The sequence below is a fragment of the Typopeltis vanoorti genome, chromosome 10, assembly GCF_054136105.1.
Source record: "Typopeltis vanoorti isolate ZY-2024b chromosome 10, IOZ_Tvanoo_1.0, whole genome shotgun sequence".
NCBI lineage: Eukaryota > Metazoa > Arthropoda > Arachnida > Uropygi > Thelyphonidae > Typopeltis > Typopeltis vanoorti.
The window spans coordinates 113990481-114005686 of record NC_143558.1 but is presented as its reverse complement, the minus strand read 5'-3'; the positions used below and the strand labels follow the sequence as shown (position 1 = coordinate 114005686).

The 15206-nt window shown below is 36.2% G+C and overlaps 1 protein-coding gene across 2 annotated transcripts in view; it reads left to right on the top strand.

Annotated features, from left to right (window-relative positions):
• LOC150102716 (uncharacterized) overlaps positions 1–15206 on the top strand; it is a 192749-nt gene that overhangs the window by 157958 nt on the left and 19585 nt on the right. The window contains exon 3 of one of the 2 annotated variants that reach the window (XM_090398957.1): positions 3116–3299. In XM_090398957.1, coding sequence (XP_090255083.1) covers positions 3116–3299 — 184 coding nt within the window. The remainder of the gene's footprint in view (positions 1–3115; positions 3300–15206) is intronic. The other variant, XM_090398958.1, reaches the window with a different exon arrangement.

Genomic DNA, 15206 nt, shown 5'->3' with positions numbered 1-15206 from the left:
TTAGGTTCCAGATAATTATTATTTTCAAGTATATTAATAATCTTATAGTGGCCTCACGTGTAGGTTTGGGTTCCAGAGCAGACACAGAACGAATATCTTCATCTACAACTTTTATTTTGAAATGTAATTCATGTTTTAGACTTGTTAATGATATACCATATCCAATTACACGATAAAAGAAATGAAAAAAGAAAAAATACTCATGAAAAAAAAATTAAAAACAGATAAAAATTACTCGTAAAAAAATAAAATTTCAAGGAAATAAAAAAAAAGTACATAAAACTAGAGGATTTTTTTAGGAATCTTTAGAATCCGTAATGCTAAGACGAACTAGATGGTAACAAAAATGAATAGAAAAATAAAGAGAATGCAAACATACGAACAATAAGCAATATTACAGGAGTCAGTGAGTGAAGAAAACTACGCACAAAAAGAACCGCTAATGACGAAAACGAACAAAAATGCAAAATGCCGGCATTAAAGAAGATATTTGCATGCAAAAAAAGTCTGAATTAATTGCTTTGACAAAAAATAGTAATGTATATGGAAGTCGGTGAAACTAACGAAGGAAAAATAGTTAGCAACGTAACTAACGAGATAATTTACGAAAGTTTGGAAATTATTATTTATTAAAGAAATTGAGTGTTTTTCTGTCATGCGAATCCTAATAAATTATAGTCATTTTATTTTAAAAAAAAATGCATTATTTGTGGCACAGATTGTTGATTTGTCTGAATTTCTACAAAGATTAAATGAAAAATTACCAATCCTTCGCACACACACACACACAAATAAAATTATTTCTTTAATTATCTAGATTATTTGATATCATTTAAAAATTTAACGGTTAATTTATCATCTTATCTTCCTTTTTTCCCTCTTTTACCTTGCGGTGTCGAGGGTTTATTAATCATCGGACCTCAAGCCGTTCACAGGATAAGGTGGTCAGCCCTACGCCCCGGTGTATCCGATGTCCGTAGTGTGTTGAGTTCTCAAGGCCGGTTTGCCTGCTTTGCGGGATGAAAACCCCCAGGATAAACTGGGAAAAACCCCACTGTCGACGCCCAAGATCGGCTAACTTGGCTATGGCTGAGGAAGATCCTTCAGCTCCTCACGTCACCGACGGGAATCGAACCAAGGACACTCCTAGGTTCGATATATAACTGAACTAATGGAAGCCTAAGTTCAGGTTGCGTCTGAACTTCAGTTCCATTAGTTCAAAATGGTTGAACTTCCATAAGCCATTTAAAATTCTTCGAAAAATACATGAATACATATAAAGAGGTATTGTACTAATTAAATGCATCTCATTTGCTCTAGTGAGATTCCCTAGAACTAAATGCAAATACATCCCTTAAAGCAAATGTTTAAGAACATTTGTTCCCATTCTCACACGTTTCAGCACTCTCTGGAGCCTTGTTAAGGAATGTATAAGAAGACAACACAACTCCTTTCTCTAAAGACATCAGTGTGCAATAGACAACCTCGGATCCCACGTGATGAAGGGCAATATCGTGATGAAGAGATATGCTAACATAAGAATGGTTAACCATAATGATTTTCGTATAGAGCCATGTTGAAAAATTAAGATTTGCAGTATGCAGAAAATGTGTTTGTTTATACGCCACGATCAAAAATTATTTTCGGAGCTCAGAATGAACAAAAAAAGAGCTTTTTTTATATTATTATTAAAGATACAAAATCATTTCTTTTCACAAGTGCTTCCATCACCTCCCCCATCCTCCCCTTTTACTGGTAAATTATAGGGAGAGTCTCTCCCCATTTTAGTGGCCGCCAACGGTTGGCTTCACCAAACGCATATGAACGTTGAAGGCGTACCCTTAGAAACTGTAACCTCGGTGCTGTCACTGAGCTATTGTCTAATTTGTAACTACGTTCAGCATGGCTTCCTGCGAATAACAACATTCTCCTGGGGATGCTTTTGATTGGTCGTTGTCCTTCGTGTTACTTAGTGATACTGGCATGATGTTCAGTTTAATCCACCCTTTCATGCCCAAACTCTCTCATCGTGACTCATTTTAAACGCACAGTTTAAACATTTAATGCTATTTAGACCAATTTTTTTTTTTTCCTAGTATTAGTCTCTTGGGGCCTTCTGACACATAACCCAAGACTTCGTAGGCTAATCAGTTGATGCTAATAATGTCAAAGAGACCATTAATTTCATCCCAACTGGGAGTGCATTGATGCATATATAATATAATAAACTCGTCTTTTCCTAAAACGTCATAAAAAATAGAGCACAGTTTATAATATGCACAGCTCTCTTTGTCGATATTTACAGTTCTCTAAAATAAACCCTAACAAAAAATTTGGTAACACATTTCACTAATAATAAACACAAGGAATGAAAGTATTGGTGTTAGTCGTATGTTTGTAACTTGAAAGTCTCCTACTAAAACAGCTTCAAGTTCGAGGTTGGAAATTACACATGGTGGCGCCCTCTACCTGCACTTTGGTAAACTACGCCAAGCTATGAGTTATGACGCGAATTTAACACTACCGATCGTTCATCTAGCTGGGTGAAGGGGAAGAAATATTTAATAAAACTGAAGTTTCGGAAGCCTGTAAGTACAAACCTCTAAAAATACTGTTACTAAAAAGGGAGGATAAAAGAAAGACGAAATGTTCAGTAACGCACACACACACACAAAAGCCTTTGTTGACAAGATTGTAATGTTACTCAGTATTTCTGGGTTGTCTGAAGCACTGATGATCTTCGATTGCGGGCCGTGCTGACATGTAGGCAATACAGTAGCGTTCTTTAGAGTCGGCTATTGATTTTAAAGCACATGTTTCCAAGAGCTACCTTAACATTAGCATATATCTGATACTTGCGAGGGGTAAAAAAAATACCCTCGAGTCTTTACAGAAAAGAATCGTAAAATATCGTTTTTATGCAAATAAAAGATAAATAATCGAATGTGTATTAGAAATGGTAATACGGAGCTAATACATTATCGGTGGGGAGGTAGGAACGGGAGAAGACAAAGAGGGAAAAAAAACAAATGGGTATAACATGTGCTGATTTAATTTCTCGTCAACTGTTGGTTATCATTTGCATTGTTCTTTACAATGTTGTTCTTTTTTGCAGACACAAGAAGAAAGTCCAGAACTTCCTGCCATGTAAGAATGAACATCAAGGCCATTGCGACATTGCTAGCTCCAACGGTGTTACCTACGATGACGTCCTCCTTAACCATCATCCGACACGGTTGCCTCAACATCCTCACGTGCCGGATACACAGACTTTAACTCCGATAGAGGTGAATGAAATGGTATCGAAAATATTTTTAGGGATTATTTTGGCATGTTTCGTGTTTAAATATTGAATGTTTGTAGCGTAGCATTCAGATCGATTTTTATTTCCTTCTTGTCAAGCATTTCCAGATTCCCCCACCCCTTAATATAGTCTTATAAATACGTGAACCTGCACAAGAGCAATAACTGATGTAGTCTATGAATGTATTAATTATCAGATGAAAATTGCATTATTATTATATGAATATTTCTTTATTTCTCATTGATTTACTTATCGTGAATTTTGAACTCCACATTTTTAGATCATTATCCGATTAACAGTTTAAAATGATGAAGGATTAGCAAATTGCCTGTGCTGAGTCTCTAAATGCCGAACAAATACCAGAATATAAGCTTCAGCTATAAAATTGGATAGACCATATAGCAAGAATGCAGAGAGAAAGATTACCAAAAAAGATCTTAACATATAAGCCTAGAGAAACAAGGAATAGGGGACTACCAAGAAGAAGATGGACTTAGTCCGGAACAGAACCTGGATAGGAAGAAGATGAACAAAGCTATAAAAGATAATTTACAGTCAACATCGAAGAGATGGGTTTGGATACGATTAACATTTTTTTTTTTTTTTGAAATTCAGTAAACTTAGAAAATAGTTAGGAAATATCAGAAATATGGGAATGAGAAATACATTTCAGTAGTTAAGCCCGCATATTGCAGTCATTTCAAGAAGAAAAAAAAAAATTCAGATTGCTTGATTCGTGAAGAACTCAGCTATCAGGCCTGTGCCTTCGTGTCTGCTAATTGCAACTTTTTCATTTTTGTATGAGATGTCAACTCACCTTCAGATGAAAAGTCCTGAAAGATTGCTGGGTCCTAGACTGGATTCGAATCTACTAGTTCTTTCCACTCAAAGGACAGTTCTGACAGAGACGGAGCTACGGAGACTCAATAAAGATAATACATTCACACATGAATGGTGAATTTCTAGCGTTGAACTTTTCTGGTATATTGTATTAACGAATTATAATATATTTTCTATTATGAAACGTTCAGTTCTGAGAAGAAAAAAAAGAAAAAAAAAAGGTGGGAATAGTGTTTAGAATTTCTGAGAAGGATTTATGGGTTGGAAGACGGTCTGAAAATTCAGAAAACAGCGTAACACAATTTATGGACGGACCCTAATACGTATTGTGCTTTCTTGTTCCAGTAGTTGTGCGTTGATCCTAAGAAAAAATAAATAAATAAAAAAGCATTAGGTTTATAGCCATTACGTATCACTGGCTTAACAATGCCTGGTGGTGCTAGGAATCTTCAAATGGCTAGTCGATCCGTGTGACCTCGTTTGTTTCCTGCAGCAAACGTACGGGCCACTTTTTTTTTTTTTTCCCCGGTTCTGTGTAGATATTTTTTTTATCTGTCTAGCTTGGCTATGCGATATGTGGATATCGAGTGGTCGTCGTTTAAGAGCGCAGCTGTGACCTCCACGCGGGAATCCTCGCTTTGCTTCCCAGGTATTGTTACGTCTACTGGCAGTTCAGATCACATGACCCCCCCCTCTTCTTCCCCATTGTTGAATTCGCCTGCCTGCTAGGAAGAATTGACGCCTACAGAGTGTTGTGCTCCTAAACAATTTTGAAACCGCTGTTTGATTAGTTTTGAAGCTCGTATTTCCAGCTTTATGGAATTTTCCACTTTCTGAGTTTTAAAGCGATTTTTAAGACTGCCATATCCAAGAAACTAACTTCTTTAGCACAGTTATACTTTGCAGTTGTTTTCTATTTAAGAAGTTTTCAGTAACACGTCGAAAACTGAGGTTTTATGATCTCTTATCAAAAACTGTTTTATAGACTAAAAATGAAAAAAAAAAAAAGAAAGAAAGAAAAAGATAACTTTCTTACTAGTAGTTGTTGAACACTTATTTTTAGATATACTAATGATAAAAAAAATACATAAATAAATACCACTTTTAATCACCCTTTTAATTTATGGAAGTATGACGTCACTAACGTCTTAGACGACCACAAACAAAACTATTATATTTTTTTTTTACATTATTATATTATGTTATATCATAACTTATTGGTAGACTAAAAATACGCTAATTGAAGCAATTAAGATTCTTTGCCATAATATTTTTTATATTATTATGATATGGAATAATTAATGGTGTATTTTCAATTATCTTTGAAATTTTCAAAACAAACTTTAAACCAAATTAATGAATATATTCGAGAATTTAATTGTCATTTTTTCTTATAAGTTTTAATAGTTATTGAGGCGAAAAATCTTTTTTATAAGCACTTCTATAGTCACTCATAATCTCCAGCATCAACTGCTTTGACTCGATTGCATTGCTTTTAATACTGCTAATTATTTGGCTTAATAAAAACAGAGAGCGCCTGTAGACAATAGTGGCGGCTCCACCAAAAGAAACGCACGTTATAATGGCGTGCTTATTACAGACAACACCCGTAACATTAATGGAATTCAGCCTGCCTCATTCGCTTGTCATTGATCATAGGGTCTAGCGCAATATGGCCACTCATTGAGAGAACCGGAACAGATATTCCCAGATCAAAATTATCTGGCTTTTACATCAATTTCCGTTCCTGCGCACAGACGGACAAGTTTAGCTTTTAATTACTTGAGAGCTTTAACGTGTACACTTAATTAAAATTTCAACACTAGGCTAAAAGTCGTTTCCATGGCTTTCCTTGTTGTTACGCATTTCCAAATTTGCTAATACCCCTCTAATTGTATCCTTATAAATTATTCAGTCCTGACAAATAGCAGGATGACGTCTAGTATGTGTTTGTGCATGGCGTGAGGTCTTTTCGCCGTGTAAGACAATATCCATAGGTTGGAACAGGTTCTACTTTTCACAGACCACTTGTTATATTACACTAATTCATTGTGACGTCATATCAACTCAGCTACTGACGATCAGAATTATAAGAGGATTATCATTTCGTTGCTACATCAACAATGAATATTGAAGATAGGATTTCGTTTGTAGTGAAGACTGTTCATAGTTGTGTATTATCAATTTCATACTGAATTAGCTGTTCTAATATAAAAATAAATAAATAAATGCAAAGAGAAACAGCCGTTCTACAGAAATCATCTTTCATTCTGACAATAAATACCCAATTCTCAGATATATTGAACCTAGTTACGCGAGAAGATAGGGGGGGGGTTCAAACATTCAGAAGAACAGCTGTAACCATGGATACGAGAATATCACTATTTAGAACAATTCTGTTCACTAGCCAATTAACATATCAGAAGACACGAGGAAATTTTTTAGTCACAAAAGCAGGTAAAACAATTATGTTCACAGTGTATATTTCAACAATCGCTTGGGGGTCGATTGTTGTCATTATGATGACGTCACTCACGAGAATGCAACAAAATGCACTTTTTAGGATTATCACTATTGTACTAGTGTAAACTTGTTCGCTGAAATGATATTTAACATATTTAAATTTTATCCTGAGGGTTTCTTGATTTTATAGTCAAAGACGCTCCCTATTGAGATTAGTTATTAAACAAAACACTGTCCAGCAACTGTGCAAACAAACAATACTTCGACATCTCTAAGAGGAAACACGTCTTAAGCAGGAGAATAAACAGATCCCTTGCGCACAAACAAACACCAGTGTATCTCCCTCATTAGAAGAAAGGGAGATGGAAGAGGATGAGAGCGGAAGCTTACCTCGTGTTAAGGAGGGGACTAGGAGAAGCCCCAGTTGATCACTTAGGGAAACCGTCTTTACGGGCTCTGCTGGGTATCCAAACAGATGGGGTGGTCATCCATGTTATTACACACTGTTATCTTCTGGCAAACTACCGAGTGAACTCTTCATTGTTAGCAGGGAGGAGGGAAGTAGATCACAGGGGCACGCGCGAGCAACACTTATTACCACACAATTAACGACTGGAAGCGACCACAAACAGAGACTTTATTTGCGGCTTGGAGAAGGATCGAGGTATAAATAACATCCGTTAGATGGGGTGACAAGGAAGAGAAGGATTCGAGTTAAGAATCAAAGTGTATCGAGAATTAAATCTCTACCGTAAAAGTAAACAAGCTGGATGCATTTGGTGGCTTTGGTTTTAGCCTTTCAATCAAAATGCAGACACTCTGTTCGTAATAAAGGGTTTAATCGTACTTAACCCCGTTGATTGTGCTGTCGGTGTTGATTTGTAGATCGGAAAAACTCAGTAAAGCCTAGAAGGTTAAAAAAGTTACTGAAAACATTTTTCTTTATTTAAAAAGAAGCCTGTCTAATAGTCACCAGAGAGAGCCTTCTCTTAGTATCTGATCAAATCAACTTTCTTTTTTTTTTTAGTTGCTTCTACCACCAGTCATGGTAACCGACAATCTATTTTTTTTTCTCCTCACCGGCTAGCAACGTATAATACAGTATTAAAGCGGTGTGGGAGGTAATTGCTGTTTTCTTGAGTTAGGGTAGCCCCAAGTAATACATCCCTTGGGTTCAAGAGCTCTCACAGTTAATAATTTAGCAGAAGAACACTAGGTGGTGCTTTGATCTTTCCTTATTTTTTTGGCTACTTAAATTTTCTCAGCAGAGGTCACTGAAAGAAACTGCTTAGCAGGGAACCCATAAGTTGATGTAGTTGAAAGACGGAAGAGGAGAAATTTTTCCGCTTTTCCTCCGCCATCAGTACTTGACTCGTATGTCAAGGTACTGAATACAGTACATCACTCGTTTTACTTCACCTCACATCATCACTTAACAAGTAAGCATTCTCACCAAACGCACTGACATACACAAATCTAAGTGATCAGAAACGCTCATAAAAAAAAAAAAAAAAAAAAAATCCAATTTGTGGTTTCCTAAGGCGCATGTCCAATCGCTAAGGTCTGAGCTATAGATAACAAAAGCTACACTCATTACCATTATTAATATTCCGAATTATGGGCTGGCAATGATAATATTCAACCAACGAGGATCGTCAAAACCAACGGAATTTCGGCTTATCTGATGATGTAATGTCAATTAATGTTGTCAATTAACTTATGACGTTACTCGTTATAATTTCAATTCCGGCCGCACACGGAAGTCGTAAGTTCAACGGTGGCAAAAAAATTTTTATGGGGAAAACAATTTAATGGAAAGGTGTTTACACACTATTATAAATAATAACAATAACATTTTTTAAAAAATACATTGTTACGCTAATAATAAAAACGACTTAATTTTTTTTTTAATTAAATCTCTGATGTTTCAGTGACTGAGTAGTTGAATATACAAACATCGACATTGATTTCAAAAAATAGGGGTTTAGTCAAGCAAAATTTCTCTTTTATAAATGTCTTGTTTCTCGGAAAGCATCTTCTTTTCCTAGATCAAAAAGGAAGTTGAGAAAGATCTATATGGATGTAGTCAAGTTGATTCGTTCGATGTTATTTTGCCTGAAAATTCTTCGGGTCGGTGCTATAGCGCACGCAGATGTGCGAATTCACATATTGAAGACAGGAGGCAAGTCACTGTGAATGTTTTGTGAATCATAAATATTCTTCCCCTTTCACCCAGCTTCCCAAGTGCTGCCTTCACCGAGGCGCCTTCATACACTGTGAGTGTGAAAAGTCTTTATCCTCTACCCGCCTTCAGGGACCTGCAAAACTACTGAAAACACATCGACGGATATTCTTGGTATTTCGTGGCTTGTTTATGCTTTATTTGTGTCACTCTCATAGAAAAACTATCATCCGGGGACTGACATAAAACCCGCTGAATACCAGATAGCTAAGCATCTCATTTTAATATAAACATATATAAACACGTTCAGTATATTGCTTTATATTCTGATAAGGGAGCACTTCTCCCTGAGCTTCTGAATAATGAAAGGACACACGGCTGCACATGCAACGCAGTATTTTTTTTGGGGGGGGGGGACTCGTAGCTGGGAATTCATATAACTAATATTTTATATTTCTGCTTCATAGCTACACGCATGGTGATAAAACAAACATGATCGTGTAAGTCCAGGAATTATGAGGGAAAATATATCAAAAACACTTACTTAAAATGGAGAAAAAAATTTTCAAAGTTGAATTCTCATCATACAGCATTAAAATGTAATACCCAGTGAGACTATAACTTATGTGTATAAATTATTACGTGAATAGCAGAATAATATTTACCATGAATACATGGAAAGTAACAACTACGTATATGCCTCTTCTCTGGCATTTTTATGTACTTGTAAGAACGACCGCTGCAAAACGTCTTCAGAAAAAGCATTCCAAATTTCTTAGTTGCTCTTTCTGTTGTTACTTAGTTTTATTTCCATATTATGGAGCTAATAAGTTATTTATGACTTAACTATCACTATAATATACCGTAGTTTATAACATGTTTTTGTCATTGCATGCAGTTAAAATATTTAAAAATGTAGATCAAAATTAGACACGTACGTAAGATAAAGATAATCCGCAATAAAAAAGAAGTATGGAAGAGGTCAGTAACATTGCTTTGCTCATGTGAAGATAAATCTCAGGGTTTTTATATTATAACAATAAAACCGGACTCCATTCAGATTTGCAGAACGTAAATGAATTTGTATAACACGTGCTCTTTGATCAGATTCTTCTAACATGACAGCACAGTTTCATATACAAACCCCTAACGATACAAAAGTTAAAGTATGAAAAAAGAAATGGCGAAGCAGTACCAAGAAATGTTGTCTTGTGCGTATCTGTAGATTTTTTCTTTCCGGTAAACTGAGTTGGAAACTTGAAACTTCTTCGGGTAACCCGATGTGCAAACAGTGCAACTAACCTCCTGGTAACTCTGTTTAGCTAGAAAGTTTATCCAGTACTAGTTATATCGCATGATTTTCCTTTTTCGTTTTGTTTCGTGTTCATACCCCCACCCCCTACTCTTTCCCTTCTCTCAGATCTGAGCGATGTTTCTCACCATTAGTCATCCTGCCAAGAAGAGATTACTGGAACACCATCATTTTTCTTCATGTCAATATAAAGATCGGAGTTAGTTCATGAAAACTTCCAGTGAGCAGACCCATCAGTAGATCATTTAGTCCAGCATTTCGTGGTCACCGTTCGAGATTTCTTCCTACAGGGATTTTAAGATGCATCCGAAGATGAAAAAAAGAAAACGAGGGAGAAGAATGTATATCCCCCAGAGCATCGCACCTCTAGACATCACGGTCTTGTCAACGTCACCACTTGTGTACGAGAAAGATCGGTGGAAGAGAGGGGGGGACCAGCATATACACGATCCGGGGGGGAAGGGGCAAACAGTTTCCTAATGTCTTTCGGCCGACTGCCGTGAAATATTGCTCCTACTTCTCTAGGCCTAATGACATCTTGAGAAAGAAACTCTCAGAGCTAGTAGAAATCAGATGCTGGATATCCCCAGTCTTGTTACTAGGCAACCAAGTTCCTTCCTATAGAGTTTGCCCATCGATTTCGTACAGTATTGAATAACTTACGTAAGGTTCAGCGTCAAAGATGGCTTTGCCTATTTTTGGAACTTGTTAACCCCCCTTTAAACCTAACATAATGCATTTAGCAAAGCTCAGGATAATTTGTAATTACATGAAAATGCTCTTAGAAGTAAGATGATTTGCGATGCTTATCTTGGGTATTTGTTTATCTCTATGTCTACTGGTAATGATGCACAAAGAGGAAAAAAAAATCTTAATACATAATAGCATATGCAGAGCACTTTAGCGACGATTAATATGCTGGAATGCTAATAAAAATAATTTTAAAAAAATTAGTGCAAAACTCAGTTGTCTTTGTACGGCTATAAACTATCAGGTGTATTATCCGAACGTTTGCTACATAATTCAAGTGCAGAACTTCTTAAAATATTTCTAAAGTGCCACAGATTTTTTTCTCGGTTTTGCTTCTTCACCTGAATTGAAAAGACACTTTAAAAGAGGTGATCTTCATCGCTTGGCTACTCGAGAAATATTCAGGTTGCATGGATTTTCTTCCATGCAACGAGAAATTTATAACTGTATTGACTCATTTGAAGTGAATCAGTAAAAATTGTCTTGTCAAAAGGTATATTAAGACATCCCCCGATAGTTGTTCGCCCCCCAAATGTGTACCACAATTTTTGTGAGATGCCTTCCTGCTACGACAATTTTCCCCTTGGGATACTAATCATGATTTTTCAGAGAGAACTATTGGCATCACTCGGTGCTCCAGCGATAAAGGTGATTTATGTAGACTGTTCTACTTGAGTATATTGTTGTGGGCCATCTTGATAAAAATCCTTTTTTCCTTTGTCAGGCAAAGAAAGGGTTGCAAAGTGAAACAAAACTTTGAGCAATCCAACACACTTTGCGAAATGAAAGTTGGTTTCTCGGCATGCTTTTCTTTGCGTTTACACTTTGAAAGCGAAAAATAATTTTCACCAAGAAACTATTTTCTATATTCGTCACACTTGAGGACTTTGGATACTTGTGACCGATGTACTCCACTCTAGATAGCGGATATAAGAGGAAAATAACGAAAGCAAAGGTTCGAATGCCGTCTAGGAAGCGAACTTTTATCAGGGCTTTAAATCAGAAGATGAATATGCCGGTCTCAGACGGAGGTGAAGGAATTTTTCTCCCAAAATCTTCGGTTTTTCATCGGGCAAAACAGACCAACTGTCCAGAACACAAGTAATTGGGATATTTTAATTTAGAATTGTTTTTAATTCGTAGTTATAAGAAGAGAGTATGTGTATTTAATTATTTTTATTAAAAGGATGTACATTTTATTTCTATTTTATTTAATTTTTACATTTTCTTTCACGCCTCTTTAGGCCTACATTAAACAGGGCTGTGGTCTTACGCTAAACAATGGCGTTTTGAGTGTTCATATCATTCTAGCAGCTCAGAGACATTTTGTATTCTTTGGTTTTGATGTTGGAAGAAAGTAAGATCATCAAAGAAATTCAGAAACAAAAGTGTTTTGCGAGTAAATATGAGTTAGATGATCTTATATGGAGAAAGTAGGAGTTCTTCTCTCTGAAAAACTGGAATGTGTCAGCCCTCAAAAAAACAGAAACTCGGCCTAAGAGCTGTGTATACCATCATGCATTTCGACAAATATATTACGATCGGGAGAGGGGATTGAGGAACTGACAAAGAGGGAATATGAAGGACTATCTACAATCATCTGTCAAAAAAAGTGTCATATTTAAAATTGGTTTTAAAAATTTAAAAACACATTAACAATGAACATTCCATAGCAGTCTTTAAAATTCAAAGAACCCGTCACTAAATCTTGGAAGAGTGGTTATAGTTCAAAATAAGTGAACTGCGGACAACCCTCTCAAGGGGAATTCAAAGCTCATACTGCCCAGCCACTGGATGAATGCAATATACGTGTGGGCAAAAAAGAAACGATTATCAGAACTGTCCTGGGTTTTCGGCTATCTCTATAGCTCGTGTTCCTGGAAGAACAGAATAATGAACCTTATAGATAAAAAATAAAACACAAAAAAAAAAAAATTCAAGTTACTAAGATTTTTCAGCAATTCGTTTCGCATCAATGCCATCTACAGTACAGAAGCGTTGTTAGCGGCAAGACTTACTTTAAAAGCATCAGCATGTCTCACATTAAGTTGCCTTCCCCATCACTTACTAGTTTTTAGCGGCACACTGAGAGGAAACATGCGTTAACCCTAGCGGCAATAAATATCCACGTCTTCTCTTCTACCGCTGTATAGCGTCTCTTCTTTCTCCCCTAGCCGAGCCGATAATTTCAGGACATCATTCACGGGGAGTTATCTGGCCAGGATGCGGGATAAGGAGCCATCTTTTCCCACCATTAAAGTCATAATCACAACATAGTTGGAGAGAGAGCAAGGCAGGTCGATTTTGAGAAAACTAACGTCTTTTCTTCCTCTTTATGCATGCAAAATCTGAACTGGTTGGCAGGCGTTCACTCTCTACAGCGCTTCAACGTCGGACGAGCGATTTTAACCATTCCATGTCCTATTAATTCTTGGCCACAGATTTTCGGTATCTAAGGAAACCGTGCTTTCCCCTCCCCGACCCCTCGAAACTTTGGCTAACTTCCTCCGTCCTTGTGACCAACAGTAATAGTACTTTTATTGCTAACATTAATATTCTAGCACCGAGAAGAATGCTGTTTTCTCTTCCTCCCTCTCCACCCTCCTTCTTAAATACAATCCCTTTCGTGTCTGCAGACGCTCAAGAATAGTTGGCATTTCTAATCTTGTCTTTCGCTGTATGGTGAGTTGCTTGGTTCTGAGATAGGATAATTAGGCACAATTGCATCGTTTCTTGCTGCCGAAATGAGCTGCTTCAAGATTTGTATTTGGGCATTTGAGATGTACATAAAGATAACCGTTTTAGCTATTTCACTATTAACAGACTCTTCGTTAAGGAATGTTTAAGTCTTTTCAACTCTAGTTTATCCAGGCTCTGTGTAAATCCTGGTTGCCCAATCTAAGGCAACTTAAGGCAAACGGACCCGTTTAGAGCAAAAACGTATCCTGCTGTATGAAGTCAACATTTATCTTCCCTTTCCTGATGAACACGCTTGTAAATAACATTGTGTTGAATTTCACTAAGGGTTGCGTGATAAATTTACACCTCAAGCACAGATCCCCATCCCCTCAAATATAACTAGTCGCTGTCTTCCCAGCTTACCGAAATGGTAGTCCGTTTCGCGCTAATGCATGATTTTTTGACACTCCAAAGTTTATATAAGGATTTGTTTACAATATAAATTGTCCAAAATTCTGATGAAATAATTTCTAACATTTTCATTTGAATTTATTGACGTATCACATAACTGAATGGATTGTATTTTTCAAATCTTGGCAAAACCAATATTCATAACCCTAACCTAATTTCATCCCGAATAGATCCCTAAATAAGACACAATAGCCTTATTTTTCTATTGGATCTTTCACTGATGAGCTGGACAAATCTCTATCCAAGACATTATAATCGATGCATTCTTAATCTTTTATTCAGAAATTAAACAAAAAAAATTGCATATCATGCATATTTTCTCAAATATTACAATTCATTGATAAGGTATCAATGCAATCTGAAAAAAACAACAACCTCATATTGTAAATATTTAAGTCTATCTTTATTAAATATGAAGAATAATAAACAAATTACATTATATTGTTTAAAGGCAGTCCGATAATTTGAACAATACTTGATTCCAACAATATACTTTGGTGTACTGTTGGAATCGGGTATTGTTCAAATTATTTCATGTTTGTTCTTCAGTAACAGGCTCTTCTGTCTAACAAAGAAAATGTTATTGTTGCAAACATCATCTGCTAGAGTAGAACACAACAATAGAACTGGAAAAACAAAATGTTGGTCGTACTGGGCAAGTCGAAACTGGCCAATAATGTGTTCTATTGATTCTTTTCCATATCCAAGGCAGTTTACTCCTACTAGCTGATCGATCGTAACTCTGTGTTCTACACTAATCAACTTAGCTGGAAGGTTGGTAATTTTCAGGGATTTAGGAAATAACAATTTAGCAAACTCTTAATCCTACCACGTAAGCCTTCTTAGAGTAGTGTTCTAGTAACAGTTGAGATATTTGCTTTAACTTTTCACAGATGAAACAAGTTCTTAATGAGATCGGCAGCAAAGGTGAATTATTGAAAATGACAGTATTTGTGAGAACTGTTTGGAACAGCACAACAACAATAAAAAGCTAAAACGTATTGTTTGTCCAATAAAAATTCAACTTGGAATTTTCAGTTCAAAAATTATTATTATTCAAAAGCTACACAGCTGATAACCTCTATATGACCTTGAAGAGGTAATTCCCGAAAACAATAGAAATGCTAACAATAAAGAAATAGGTCAGGCCAAATTGTAATAATACAATATACACAATTTCCTAGGCTTTTGTTCATCAGAGGGAG